The sequence below is a fragment of the Nematolebias whitei genome, chromosome 1, assembly GCF_014905685.2.
Source record: "Nematolebias whitei isolate Nwh7 chromosome 1, NemWhi1, whole genome shotgun sequence".
Lineage (NCBI taxonomy): Eukaryota > Metazoa > Chordata > Actinopteri > Cyprinodontiformes > Rivulidae > Nematolebias > Nematolebias whitei.
The window spans coordinates 1,559,798-1,575,542 of NC_056498.1; the positions used below are offsets into that span (position 1 = coordinate 1,559,798).

A 15,745-nucleotide genomic window follows, 5' to 3' on the forward strand; every position below is an offset into this window, starting at 1 on the left:
ATACATATACACATATACATATATACATATACATATATATATATATATATATATATATATATTTATATATACATACCTATATAATAAAGTATGAATAAATTTAGTCTTGAATCATGTTTCAGCTGAGACAGCAGCTACAGCTCAGTACCTTGAACATGAGGACCACGTGGCAGGAGTCTTACAGGGACAGGCTCACCAGTTGGACTGTGGGTGAGACTAGTGGGACTAGTTGGTGGTCTGTGGACTGGGAAGGGATCACAGTTCCTCAGAGTGCAAGGTTCTGCGGACGATACAATCAGCATCTGAGGGATAAAGAAGAGGAGAGAGATGATGAGGAAGACCAATAGTCTTCAGTAACCCTTAAAATATAAGTAAACTTGTTAAATATTGCCTCCTTTTTCCAGTGACTCCGTATCACATACGGATGGATAGTGTTTTGTCGACCCCCCAAAAATGATCAATTACATCGAAGGAAATATTCCAGCTGTGAGCGGCAGGAATGGAAACAGATAAAAAGCAATCCAAAGAAACCCCAGGATCAGGTTTTTTTTTTAAATCAACAGCTTTTATTAAACCTGTTCTTAGGGCTTGTCAATAATTCAATATCAATATATTTCACAATATAATTTTATTCTTTTTTTTTCTTTTCTTCATTTTTATTTACCTTTATTTATCCAGGTAGTCTCATTGAGCCATGAGAACTCATTTTCAAGAAAGACCTGTTTAGGGAGCAGATGGTGGGGGTTAAGGGCCTTGCTCAGGGGCCCAGAGTGGGACGAATGAGGGTGAAGGGAGGTGTGGGTGTTCCACCTTTTCCACCCACATTTTGATGTTGATGGTACAGGGAGTTTCAATAATTCAATAACAATTCAATAACGGTGATATGAGTTTTAAGCACATTTTTGATATTTCGAAATACATTACGCTATGATTACAGCATTTCACTGACGCATTTCTTTTTCTGTTCAAGTTGAAGTTGCCGCTTCAACCCAAACAGAAAAAGCCACAACACAACTACGTAAGTGTATGGTGACGTACACCACAGCTCGAAGGAGTCAGCAGTAGCAGGCTAGGCTAGGCTAAAGCTCCAACGCGCGGTAAGTTTTTGCTTCAAAATGAGTGTCCATGACCGTTAGAATGTGAAAAAACTTTCACAAGTGAAGAGAAAACAGATGACATAATCGATAAGAGAAGAAAGATTATTTTGGTGGTGTGAAAGTGGTTTGGCTATCTAAGATCCGATAAACTGCAGGTTTCAGTGTGCTGCAAAATGTGCCGGAGGGTCGTTCCAACTAGTTGTAGGAACTAGGGGTGTAACGGTACATGTGGGTGTACCAAACCGTTTTGGTACGGCATGTTCGGTTTGGTCCATGTGCGTACCGTTTAGGTTATTTTTTCACTCATTAAATTTTATTAACGAGAGATTATGCGCCATGGAACTAAAATTCCTAAGCGTGTTTCAGCACGGCGCTATTATCTTGCAGCACGTGCAGCATTAGCAGCCTAGCATGTCATTGCGGTCTCCTGTTGGGGAACATTATGTCTTTCTTGTTAAAAGACAAGTGTAAATCCAAAGCTGTGTGTCGACGTTGTTTCATAGAGAGTGGATCTGCAGCAGCAACACGTCTAACTTGTCAACGCTCTTGAAACGACATCATCTGAACGTGAACGTCTCTTCTACAAGCAAGAAAAGCAGCTTGTTGCAAAGAGCTATAGCAGCAGCATTTAAACAACCTTTATCAGGTAATTCAGATAGGTCCAAAGCAATAACTCAAGCTGTAGGAGTTTTTAAAGCTCTGGATCTACGTCCGTATTCTGTTGATACGCCGGCTTTAAAGTTATTGACCTACAACATACCAACATCAGCCAAAAAGTTGTAGCAGCACTTTATGAAAAATATAAAACTGATATTGTCAACAAGCCCTGGACCAGATTAAAGTCCTGCCATGATGATGATGATGGTGATGATGAGCGAGAGATTCATCCACCTCATAACAACTGTTCAAGAAGAGGTATTGTTATTTTATTATTATTATCTAATTAACTTTTTTAAAGTTAAAATTATAATCTTATTAACTCATTTTTAACCTCTTTGTGTTTTATTTCCAGTCTGCTACAGAGATAACAGCAGAGTTTTCTTCCTCTTCAGTGAAATCCACCAGAGATCACCTCCAGCTAAGAAGTCTGTGATGAGTGAACGCTGAACTTTTCCAGGGACCTGTCCCACCTGTGGGAGCAGGTCCAAGAAGAAGTTGTGAGTAATGAGGCCAAATACAGCCACACTGCAAAATTAACAAAGTGCTACCTCTTTATTCTTGCTACTGTTGTTAGTGAGAGGATTTTCTCCACCGCTGGAGAAATTCACTGCAACTAGATCTGTGCTTTTGACAGAAAATGTGGACAAGTTTGTCTTTTTGGACAAAAACTTAAAACTTGATTAGTTAGATTGTAAATAGTCTGTTGCTGCTTATTGTTCTGGTTCTGACTGTTTTAATGTATTTATTAAGATTTTCATTATTGTTAGTATAGTTTATTTATTGTAAGAGTGCTGTTTATTTAAAATATCATCATAATGGGTCACTTTTATTTATTTTTATACAAACGTATTGTTTACTTGGAATATTTTCAAAATAAATGTTTTGTAAGTCTTTATTTTGACTTTTTTTGTACCGAAACTGAACCGAACCAAAATGTGATTTTAGCGTACCGTTACACCCCTAGTGGGAACACATCGAACCTGTTCCACGATCTGGAGAGTTTCCACTTTATAGAATATGCTGAGAGTCAGAAGATCAAGCACAATAAAAGTTTGAGCCAAAGTGTCCCTGAAACTATGGAAATGAATGCATCTCAATTTTCAAATGAAAATGGATTAATAGAAATGCTTTTCATTTTCAAAATAAATCTGCATGTTTTGATTCAAATAAAATTTAAAATAAATCATCCAAACTGCATTTTCATTTTCTTTTCCAAAACTGCTCAATTTGTAAAGTAATGAAAATGATAAATAACATAATGTTTAATGTTTAATTTTCAAAATATATCCCTGTAAAAAGTGACCAAAATTCATTTTGAAATGTCAGATTTAAAAATTAAAATGAATTAGCAGCAATACTTTTTCATTTCAAAGTCAAAACTGCATTTTTGACACATAAATGAAATTGCTAATAGATCATCCAAACTGTGTTTTCATTTTTATCTCAACACTGCTCATTGTGTGACACAACTACAGAGAAAACTGAGGAAACTGCTTTTTAGTTTTCACGCCCCGCCCCCGAAAAAAGTGTTCCATCAATCAATTAGAATTCACAATTCCAAGCAGTGCAGGAGAGTGACGTCAGTGGCAACTCTTCCTCTGCTGCCGCACACTGCCCAGTCTTACACATCTTGTACGTTAGGGGGCAGTGTGAATTTCTTATGCTACGGAGACAGGTCTTTTTATTGTTTTTTTAATTATTATTATTATTATTATTATTATTATTATTAATAACAGAACACGGAACAACAGAACATTACACAAAGATGCAGGTACAGACTCTTGTGAAATGTGTCATAACTACCATATTCAAGATAGGGGTTTTTATAAAATAATGAAAGATTAAAAAAAATTAAAACGCAAAGGAGCAAGACTATATGAGAAACTTAAAACAACCAATTTTTAGATATTTGTTGTGAGATGATTCTAGCAGTTTTCCAGTTTTTTAATCTACTTAATGAAGAATAGTATGACTTAAATTTGTTCATAAAACAGGGGAAGGAGGCATGTTATCCTTCCACTTACTAAAGTGAATGTGGTACTTTGCAATAAGTGCAACTTTATTTATGGCATCAGAGAAAGCTGAGCTTGAGTTATCCACCTAAAATAAAATAGCGTCAGCATCAAAAGAAGGAATGTTAAGTTTGAGATAACCGTATTTTCCGGCGTATAAGTCACAGCTCTTTTCATAATTTGTTAGTACTGCGACTTATACGCCTAAGCGACTTATATACAGTATGCTTTTCTCCTCTTCATGATGCATTTTTTGACTGATGTGACTTATACGCCAAAAAATACAGGTAATCAAAATTCTGATATCTGTCCAAAAACTTTGTGAGCACATGAAAAAAAAACAATTGCTCGAGGGATTCATCTTCTGATTTACAACAGGCATACAAATCAACCATCCATCCATCCATTCTTTACCCGCTTATTCCATTTTGGGTCACGGGACCCGGGTCGCTGGTGCCCATGTCCAGCAATCACTGTGCGAGGAGCGGGGTACACCCTGGACGGGTCGCAAGTCCATCACAGGGACACATAGAGACAAACGAGACAAACAACCATTCACTCTCTCACTCACACCTAGGGACAATTTAGAGTTACCAGTCAGCCTAACATGCATGTTTTTGGTCTGTGGGAGGAAACCGGAGCACCTGGAGAAAACCCACGCATGCACGGAGAGAACATGCAAACTCCACCCAGAAAGGCCCCTGGACCGGGGTTTGAACCAGGGACCTGCTCGCTGAGAGGCAGCAGCTCTACCAGTTGCGCCACCGTGCTTCTTTGCAGAAACATGACTACAGGATATATCTTATTTATTATTTTTAAATGATTCTCCTTCACTTTAGGAGATTTAGGCCATTTGACATATTTAGAATGAGAAGAAGTCATTCTGGTTTTATGATTTAAATTAGGAGGTTTCTTGAAGGAATCTTTGTTATAATCAGTAAATTCTTTGTCACAAACATTCATTGATAATCTTATTTCATTTGAAGTCAACTAAGTTACAGATATTTAGTTTTAATATGGGCATCAAAAAGGTCACCTTCGAATATATAATGATATTTTTAATTAACTGAATCAAAGCTAAGGGGATTGCTTTACAAACCTTCTTAAAATCTTTAAGACAACAGCTAAGGTTATATTTTCTAACAAAAGATGAGAAAAAGGCAGCACGGTGGCATAACTGCTGCCTCTCAGTGAGCAGGTCCCTGGTTCAAATCCCGGTTCGGGGGCCTGTCTGGGTGGAGTTTGCATGTTCTCTCCGTGCATGCGTGGGTTATTTCCGGGTACTCCGGTTTCCTCCCACAGACCAAAAACATGCATGTTAAACTGATTGGTAACTCTAAATTGTCTCTAGGTGTGAGTGAGAGAGTGAATGGTTGTTTGTCTCTATGTGTCCCTGTGATGGACTTGTGACCTGTCCAGGGTGTCCATCCACTCCTCGCACGATTGTTGGACATGGGCATCGGCAACCCCCGTGACCCAAATTGGAAGAAGTGGGTAAAAGATAATGGATGGATGGAAGATGAGAAAATTACATTACAATCTAAGATATCCTTTACAAAAATAATGCCTTTTTCATACAAATATTTTCTAACTATTGAATTTCTACCAACTGATTGTTTAATATGATGGAGATGTGAAAGGTCAGATGTTTTTCACTTACTAAAGTCAAATGTATGTGTGTTAAAGAGTTGTTTTGTCTGGATCAAAGTGCTGCAGAGAAAACTCAAGGCCCTAAACTGGACAGCAGAATTGTCTGACCTCGGGTCTGACTGGCAACCATTATAAAAAGATTCTCTTTTATGTTCTCTGTGAGCAGACTTGGGATGAAGCGTCATGTAACATTTTGATGCTTATATTTTCAACACTGCTCCATCTTGCAAGATTAAACTGGGATTAAGAAAATATCTATCTCTCCTGTGTGACATATTTATTTAAAGAGCTATTGAAAGGTTAATAATAAATTATCCTAACACTATTATTCCACAAAGTTGATCCATGCAATGAGAAATTATGATGAAATATCACTTTCCAGAACTGAAGAACTTGTTTGTGGAAGTTTGATAATTTAACTGGAATCTTAGTCACTTCAAAATCACACTTCGCAAAGAATTCAATTCCTCCCAGCTGCTTAAAAATGGAAGCAGGGATATGAAACCACATTGAATTTTGTTGTTGTAAAAAAGTTCTTAGCCATTTGGTCCTAAATGTACCAACCATGGCTTCAAAGTCCAGCGCATTAGTACCACCATCCTCATATTTTTTAACTAGATGGGACCTTATAATATAATAACACTTATTTTTCCACAAAAACTGAAAAATAATGGAATTGGCTTTCCTTTTGTTTTGTGTTATATATATATATATATACCATAATCGTCGGTGTATAAGCTGCTACTTTTGTCTCACACTTGCAGTCTATATGCAGGAGCGTCTTATTTATGGATTTTTTTTTTCATAATTTATATATTTTTAATTTTGAAATACTTCCTGCCACTTTCTATGATTTACTTTTGACAAAGCTGGGTGCTCTTGGCTCCCAACCCCCCTTTAGGGCAGGCTTTTGCAACAAAAGCAGAATACCTGCAGGTAATCAATCAGATGTGCTACGATTCTAGGTCATGGTTTCAAAATTTACTACCATAACGCCACCTACTCTGTCATCATGTGACCAGAAGTGTAACCTTAATGACCAATGAAGTGTAACCTTAATGACCAATGAGATACTGTCATTGACCCATTCTACAAGATACACGTGCATTAATGAGTCTTTCTGTTTAAAGTAAGCAAAGGTTAAAAAAAAAAAGGCGCTAAATTCTTCAGATCAGTTAATGTATTTTACGCCTCGTGCACAGCACAGACTTTGGCTGGACTGCTGCGGGATGATGTGGACAGCACGAGGGACTGAGGGCGAGAGCGACAAGGAGCCAGTGTGTGATAACGTTTTTTTGAGCCTCTTCAATTCTGACACTGAAGAAGAGGATTTTCATGGTTTCAGTGCAGAGAAGGACAGAGAACAGAGCGGTGAGTGACTCTGGTCGACCATCGGTGCTTTTTAATTTTTTTTAAAGTTATGTTAAAGCTGTCCCCCTCCTCCAGTTGTTCAAGATGTGAGCTCAGCTGAGCAGAAGTGCTCTAAGCAGTGAAGTCTGTATATATTTTAATAAAAGTTTTAAAACTATTTCTGTGCGACATCTTTCTGTGTACAGTACATGCGTGTTTAAATACAGAGATCTACGTAATTTTAAGCTCACTTCCGAACAATAAACGGAGCAGAGACAACAGGTGGGGCTGTTCCCACTAGGGCTGCTACAACAAATCGATAAAATCGATACAAATCAATAAAAATTGAAGATTAAAAGTGTTGGCAACAAATTTCATTATCGATTCATTGTGTTGCGCGGTTAAGTGTCTTTCACGGCGCTACGGAGCTGTTTTGTTCACCTTCAGTTCATTGTCAATTCTTACTGACTGAATAAAGATTGAAAAAAAAGCCTCTGCAGCGTGAGTTGAACAGAGCGAGGAGGGAGGAGGAAGCAGAGCAGAGGCTGTTTTCAAAAGAAAATAAGTAAATTTTACAAATGACCAACGCAGAGAAAACTGTTCGACCCAAGTCCTCCAAAGTGTGGGAGCTCTTCACAAAGATAAAAACTGAGAAACATGCAGCTTTGAAAATTCATGACACGACACGGGAGAATCACGCTGATAAACGTAAACATGTTGGAGTCACGAGGAGGAGGAGGAAGGAGCTGCAGCTGATACAACATGTCTCACTCCCAACTCGTGTTGCAGGTGAATCTCTACAATTTAACACATTGTTCTGTTTCCAAGTGAGAAAACGTAACGTCAGTCTCTCTGGTAGATGAAGCTGCTGCTTGTTTGTTGCTGATTAATGACGGTGATAGAGAACGTGTGTTACTTTTTATTTAATGTAATTGGTACAATCAGTGTTTAAATGTGATTTATAAATTAATCTAACACAAAGATAATAATTTAATGATTAAGCTTGTAGAGGGATTTGTTATTTATTAGTTATGAGTTAAGCTCATAAGATATGCATTTACTATGCAAACAACCTTGTTGCGTGGGCACCACCTCTTTTCAGAGGAAAAATCAGTCTCTACCTTCAAATGTAAACTGAAACGTGAATTCTTGCTCGTGTTTAAAAAGCATTAAATCAGTTAATACACACAGATATGTCAAAATAATCACAAATTTAGTTGATTTTTATGTATTTTATTACAAAAACAATACTCTGATGTATATATCTGATGAAGGTTATTCATAAAAATTAATACACAAATAACAAAATTACCTTGTGTCAAAGGTTATTTGATTATTAAAGTCAGTGTAACTTTTTATAATCAATCAACCTTTATTTATACAGGTAAATCCCATTGAGCCTCGAGGACTCATTTACAAGAGAGACCTGATTTCAACAAAGAAAGATGACAACAATGGACAACAGCAACAACAATAAGCAGTTATAAAAACTCATACTACAGTTTTTTTTTTTTTTTTTTAACAAATAGGATGGCTAAAAGGAAAAAGGTAACAAAACAAAAAAAAAAAAACAGCTAGATTCCAAGACAAATGTATAGATAAAAGGCAGAACCTTGGACTGGTTTGTTGGGGTAGAGTTAAAATTGTCTAAATTAACTGTGGTGTATCTGAATTAACGTTATTGTGAATGTATGATCACCAGAAAGCATTAAGTTCTCTTGTCTCACCAGAACGAGCTGTCAGAATGTTCCACCACTGCTTAAAATGATACCAGCAAGGCCTGAGACGCTCCGGTGACTGAAAGGCAGATTGTGTCCTCAAAAGTCACCGATCACCATTGGCAGTGGCGGTTCCTTATATGGGCGACATGGGCGGCCGCCCGGGGCGGCCTCCAGCAGGGGGCGGCATATAGCCTATTAAATAACCACGAGGGATATAATTATGACTGTTTGACGATGACACAATTGATGGTGTATGTTTTTATGTTTGGTATTCAGAATACCAAACATAAAAAATATATAATATATAATTTTATATATCTGATGCGAATTCAGGGGCGCTTCTGAAATATTTTGGAGCACCCACTGCAACAGGCCAGGATGAAGAGCCATCCACTTCTTCAACTGAACAGCTATCTTCAGCAATGGACTTGGAGCCTCAGGAACAGGAACCATCCTCCTCCTCACCCACAAATGTGTCTCCACATATGCTGGTGAAGATTCTCAGTCATCCAGGACATGATGAATTCAAAAAGCGTTCAATACAAAAACAACTGGACTTTATTTGTAACAGAAGACGTTTCGCTCCTCATCCGAGGAGCTTTCTCAATTCAAAGAGCAGAGAGTGAGAGATTCAGGTTATAAGGCTGAGTGAGATAAGACACACACGCTTGAACGCTTTTTGAATTCATCATGTCCTGGACGACTGAGAATCTTCACCAGCATATTGCTAAACATTTTGGGAAGGATACCCTAGGAGCAGTGCGGGAGTTTGAGAAGATGTCAAGGAAGTTTGCAGACTACAGGAATCATCTTCGTTTCAGTCTGAGATGCAGACAAGAAAAACTCATCCCCAGCAGTTTGAAACTCCACTCCACGATCAAAGGACATAGAGCAGAAGGAATACTCCTGAAAGCTCAAAACAAGCTGCTCAGTGAGAGAATAAGACAGATACACTTCACCATTGAAGCTCTCACTCAAAATGGATCAGACCCTCCAGAAGCTGTCTACTCGGCTACCACTTCCTCTGTTGGAAGAAGTTTCTTGTTTCGTTGAAAAAGCCCAGCTTTCACAGCATCAAAAGAGCAAGGAACGCTAAAAAAGTAAGTTTCAAAAATTACAACAGAGAGCTGTTTTCTCATCACAAACCATCAGTCAAGATCAGGAGTTTGTTGCCAACACTAATTTTCAGGACCAGTGGGTTAGAAATTTATCCATCAGGACATTGACACATCATGAGAAAGATGTGCTGACAAAAGGACTAAACTTTGCCATCTCCCCACAAGAAATACCTGTTGTGGAACTAATCACGGCCACTGAATCCACGATTATTTATTTATTTATTTATTAATTTCATTTAATTTCCAATAAAAACACAAATACAATTTCAAAAAAATTAAAGAAAAACAAATATGAAATGAAAGGAAGCAGAAGAAGAAAATTTCTTATCATATCTGCTCCCTCATAAACAAAATCAATTCAAACCATCAATTTAAACATAAACATTCATATATAATACAGCAAAATACATAACTCATCAAAATTTCATACTTAACAAAATAGACATTAATCCGTTATATATATTGTTCCAACAAAACAGTTTTTAACTTTTTTTAAATATAAACATTGACTTCACCATTTTAGCATCATCTTCCAAATCATTCCACAGACTCATTCCCTGTATAGTAGTAGACCGAGCCTTTAAACTGGTTCTATACTTGGGTTTAACAAAAATATCTATGCCCTTCAAATTATAACAACTCTTCCTTTTTACAAAATATGTTTGAATGTTTGATGGTAGCATGCAATTCTGAGCTTTAAACATAAATAAAAGAATATTATAATCCACCAAATCATAAAACTTAAGTAGTTTCAATTGACAAAAGAGAACATTAGAAGGGTGACAATAACACTTTTTTGTTATAATTTTTACAGCTCTTTTTTGCAGAATAAAAATAGGCTTTGTTATGGTTTTACATGCCGTACCCCAAACAGTGACACAATAAATTAAATGCGGGACTACAAGTGTATTATATAGCAAATATAAAGCATCATTGTTTAATAAGTCCCTTACTCTGTATAATACTGCATTTGACTTAGATATTTTAATTTTTACAAGATTTATATGCTGTTTCCATGACAGTTTATCATCAATAATTACACCCAGAAACTTTACTTCATTCACTCTACATATCTCAGTACCATCAATTTTGAGAGAAAAATCCAGTTATCTTTTTTTTACTAAATATCATAAAATTTGTTTTATCAACATTTAATGATAACTTATTTAATTTAAACCAATCTTGTATTTTAACAATCTCTTTGTTTATCAATTCAAACATCTGTTCCATATTTTTACCCAAACAGAAAAACGTTGTATCGTCAGCAAATAAAACACATTTGAGGATGTCAGATACTTCAATTAAATCATTTACATATAAAATAAACAATTTAGGTCCAAGTACTGAACCTTGTGGTACTCCACATAAGGAGTAGGAACAACAACTTGACGGAAGGAGAGGCAGAACAACTCAGAATGAAAATATCAGCAACCCTCTCCAGTGCCAAACCGCCTCCTTCAAACCTCACACCACAGGAAAGGAAAGCTGTAACATCACTCAGCCAGGACCAAAACATCACCATTTTACCAGCTGATAAATGTGCACATTTTGGACCGAGAACACAGATGGTTTGAGAGGGGGGTGAAGGAAGCAATTTATGTAAAAAGATAAAAGCCGTCTCTTAACAGAGGAGGAGGCCTCAGATTTCCACTTTCAAAAACCTATAATGCAACTTTAAAACTAGGGTTGTTATAGATAAACCGATACGACCGGATATCCGGTTTGACAAGCTAGCGATATGGTTGTGTCGGTAGCAGCCGTATAAATCGACAGCAACCAGCCACAAATGCTGAGATGAACCGGTTGAAGAGACATGAACCGGGTATCGCGAGACTAGCTCGGTTGACAGTGCGTTTATAAAACAACGCGAGAGTCGGAAATGCCCGCGAAGCTATTCTCACGCATGCTCCGTAGCTCACCAAGACAACGAGAATGGATGTAAATAGTAGCAGCGTTAGCGGGTCACCGAGAAAGATTTTCAATACAGCAGCCAGACAAAAGTCTAAAGTGTGGAACGTTTTCGGGTTTTACAAGAAGGACGGAAAACTCGACAAAAACCACGCTATTTGTAAGCTATGCAGAGCACCTCTGAAGTACACTGGTAGCACAACAAACCTTGATCAACATGCAACGAGAAAACACAGAGAGGAGTATGGCGAACTTCTCAAGCCCCATAACAACGAGCAGGAGCAGGCAGCTGCCACACAGAGAGCGACGGGTAACGTTATCACTAAATTTTACGGGCAACTCGGCGACAGTTCATCACGAGCTAAGGATATAACGGCATCAATAACCCGTTTCATAGCTAAGGGCTTATGGCCGTACAATATAGTGGAGGGGGAAGGATTTCAGGATTTGATTCATACGTTAGAGCCCAGATATAAGATTCCGTCCCGGCAGCATATCACAAACACATGCATGCCAGCGTTGTATGCCCAAGTGAAGAGCCAAGTTGAAAAAGAATTGGCACATGCAGAGCGAGTTGCTATTACAACCGATGCCTGGACGTCATGCTCCACTGAGTCTTATGTGACCATCACTGTCCACTACATCTCTCCAGACTGGAAGTTAAATGTGCATGTGTTGCAAACCAGGGCATTCAAAGGATCCCACACTGGGAAAAACATTGGTGCTCTGCTAAAACAGGCATGTGTTGACTGGAACCTTCTTGATAAAGATCCAGCCCTGGTGACAGACAATGCCACAAACATGGTATTAGCTGGAGTGGAAGCAGAGATGACCCCTCACCTCATGTGCTTTGCACACACTATTAATCTCGCCACACAGAAAGCCTTTAAAGTTGACACAGTAGCAAGGTTGCTGGGGAGAGTGAGGAAAGCCGTTGCCTTTTTTCATCGTAGTGTGAGGGCAGCAGAAATCCTTCAAGAGAAACAGAAACAACTAGCCTTGCCTTCCCACAAACTCATCCAAGATGTATCCACGCGGTGGAATAGCTCCCATGACATGCTTGAACGCTTTTTTGAGCAACATCCTGCGATTTCTGCAGCACTCATGTCCAGGGACCTCAGAAAAGGAGAAGAGGTGAATACTCTCAAGGACAAAGACTTCTGCGACATTGAAGACATTGTCAAACTGATGGCGCCGGTCAAACTTGTGACTACCAGCATGTCTGAAGACAAGCGACCCACACTCTCAATGATTCTTCCTGTAAAAGCAAAGCTTAAAAAGAACTTTGAACCATCAGATGAAGACTCAGTGTTAATCAGAGAGATGAAGCAGGCGTTCAAGAATGACTTGGAGAAACGCTACACAGGCCTTGAAGATCTCTTCCACACTGCAGCAGCTCTGGACCCCCGTTTTAAGTCCCTGCCCTTCCTCAGTAACCATGATGCAGAGAGGACATTCACAAGCATATCAGCAGAAGCAGCATCCCTGCATCACAAGGTAAATCCCCCAACACACTGACAAAATACATATTACAGTACATTCAGTTACAGTCTGGTGTGTTTTGTTGCTGTCATTAGATATATTCTGACTACTGTTTATTTGATTCTTTACACTGCATTTAACCATACTGTACACTAAATGTTATTTCATGTTTTATTTCTAGGTAACGGGGGGTTCAGTTCAGAGAGGTCCAGTGCAGACTGATCCATGTCAGAGTGAACCTGCAAATGGAGATCCGGACGTCTGCATTGATGTACCCCAGACCCAAGATGAGCATAAAGGTTTGTGTGTTTTATAACTTGTGATCAAGAACGAGAAGACTTTGTCTTAAACTTGTGCTGCAGTCATAGTATCAGTATAAAACACATTCACTATAATAAGAGGATCTGCATGCAAAGAAAGAGTTAAATAATAATGATGATGATAATGATACATATTTTACATATGTACACGAGTCCTTACATAAATAAATTCTGAACATCAAATGAAGATTTATACATAAAATGGTAGTCAATTAAAAAACTTCATGGCAAACATAGCCAGTAATATATGTGTAGATGAACAGATGCTCAGATATATTCATCAATTAACGCGGATTCCTCATTTTTCTGAACTGAATAAAACGTGCATTGAATTTAAGGAAATGCAAACGTGAGACGTCATTTATATTTGACCCATCAAAATGAATGCGGTCATTTATTTACAGAATCAAAATTTAACATCAAACATTTACATTAATTTGGCAAATTATGAAAATAACAACATAAGCAATCAATCAAGAAAAATCATACAGCCATGATTTTTCCGTTGCTTCACCACAGACATTTATGAAACTGTACAATTATGATCTTTTACCCACACGGATGTGGATGAGCATTTTACACAGACATTTCTAAATATCTGGAAGTATATCTACTTGATAGAAAGTTTAAAGATGGGAAAGAAGTTTAGAGGGAGTAAAGATGGTATGGGAGGGGAAGTGTTCACCAGAATTGACACTCTCCGTCAGAACCCAGCTCTCCCCGGTACGCTTGGTAGGAAACTTGACTCGTTACCTCTCTGAAGTTAATCAGCAGATATGGAGCTCCGTTAACGCTACCTGTCCAGCGTCTCCTTAGGATGCTGTGAATCGTCAGAAGTAGTGGCGAGTGAAAATGTTATAATCCCATGGAACTCGGAAGAGCTCTGTTGTCATGTCAGGATCATCCCGTCTCTCACAGAACTGGTTGGACTGTGTATCCAGCAGAACTCCAACAGCACTCCATCAGAACTGAACAGAACTGTCCCAGAACTGTTCCAGCACCATCCCAGAGCTTCTAACATAACTGTGTGGTTTACAGATCTCGAGCAGAGCACGAGTAGACCAGGAAGTACTGACATTTTAAAGAGCTGCTTTCCGGTCCACTTTTGGGAGTATTCCCATTGGTCAGAACAACCAGACGGGGTGTGTTTTGTGACGTAAGAGGTTAGAAGACAGCAAGAATTGTTATGGAAAGATCAGAAATGTTCTCACAGACAGAGAGAGTTTTGTTTTGGCGCGTTTCAGAAACAGGTGCCAAAAACCTCTATATTTATGTCTGAGAGGATTCTAAAAACATGCCAACAACTTGTTTTGCGTTTGACTCCAACCTTGGACCAACTTACACTTGCTCATTCAAAAGCAGAAATCAGAAAAGGCATAATTACTCTGTAACAGCTTTGACATGAGTTCTAACTTTGCATGAGAAAAAAAAAATCATTACACAGTTAATAAAATTGATTAGTTCACTGCAACATCTAAAATGGTTTGAACTAAGACACTTTGATTATCAACATTTGTAAAATAGTAATGATAATAAAACAGAGAGTGTTCTTTTCACTTGAATCTTCAAGAGAGAAAGTCTCAGGATGGGTGAACCTGTATTTCTGGATTCAAATCAATGAAATGACAGTTCCTGTCCCACAAGGTTCTTAAGGTCAAGATTTTTGACCTTAGACTTAGTTTTTGACATGGGCCTAGTCCACTACAGTCCCCCCTTTGGAAATCATCACCTGTCCACGGGGATGAATTCCAACTATGGACTTACGCCTTCGATTGTCCTTGAAGCTTGATGTAATCCAGCAAAGAAACAAGAGTCAAGAGTAATCCAGCAAGGAAAACAAAAGTCAAAAGTAATCCAGCAAGGAAAACAAAAGTCAAGGTAATTCCACAATGTTCTTGGTAATTCCATTGTGTTGATTATAATTCCATATCGTCTCGATAATTCCATTGTAGCAATGCTTTAACCCCTTGAAAACAGAGTCTGTAATCCATTAGAAAAAGTCATGTAATCCACAATGGTAAATCCACAACGATTGGAAGTGTTGATTAATCAGCATACAGAGGGGTACCCTTGGGTTGAACTGAAGAAGCGGCCACTGGATGAAGAGTGGAGACCAACGTCAGGATTGCAGGTCGCCTCCAGCGAAGGTTGTCTCCAACGACGTCCAGCCTGTGTCGTTCTGGTTCAAATGTGTCATGCAATTATGTGGTTTAAGGTGGGCTTATGAAGGTGATTTTACATAAGGCCTTAAACTATATGCACCTGGTGTGTAAGCTATTATGGTTGGGAACAGCTACAACTACCAGTTAAGGGGTGGAGCATGCTGAAAAGGGGTAACTACAGGGGTTTAAGCCTATAGAAAAGGGTTCCAAACTACTTTTCCATTTCTAACTTGGGTTAAGTTAGCTTTACATGGCAAAATATAGT

The 15,745-nt window shown here is 38.4% G+C and overlaps 2 protein-coding genes across 2 annotated transcripts in view; one reads left to right on the plus strand and one right to left on the minus strand.

Annotated features, from left to right (window-relative positions):
• Positions 1–15,745, minus strand: part of snapc2 (small nuclear RNA activating complex, polypeptide 2) — a 107,588-nt gene that overhangs the window by 76,148 nt on the left and 15,695 nt on the right. The window contains exon 2 of the mRNA XM_037681414.1: positions 197–302. Within this exon, the coding sequence (XP_037537342.1) occupies positions 197–302 (106 nt within the window). The remainder of the gene's footprint in view (positions 1–196; positions 303–15,745) is intronic.
• LOC119407909 (E3 SUMO-protein ligase ZBED1-like) lies at positions 11,298–13,433 on the plus strand. The gene is made up of 2 exons (XM_037674742.1): positions 11,298–13,013; positions 13,180–13,433. The coding sequence occupies exons 1-2, from the start codon at positions 11,541–11,543 to the stop codon at positions 13,312–13,314; spliced, it is 1,608 nt and encodes a 535-aa protein (XP_037530670.1). The 5' UTR covers positions 11,298–11,540; the 3' UTR covers positions 13,315–13,433.

What these genes read in the sequence shown, in the direction of transcription:
- LOC119407909 (XM_037674742.1), top strand. Translation starts at nt 11,541, where the DNA reads ATGGATGTAAATAGTAGCAGCGTTAGCGGGTCACCGAGAAAGATTTTC. An exon ending in CAGCATCCCTGCATCACAAG is followed by an intron (nt 13,014 to 13,179) that starts GTAAATCCCCCA and finishes TTTTATTTCTAG; the next exon opens with GTAACGGGGGGTTCAGTTCA.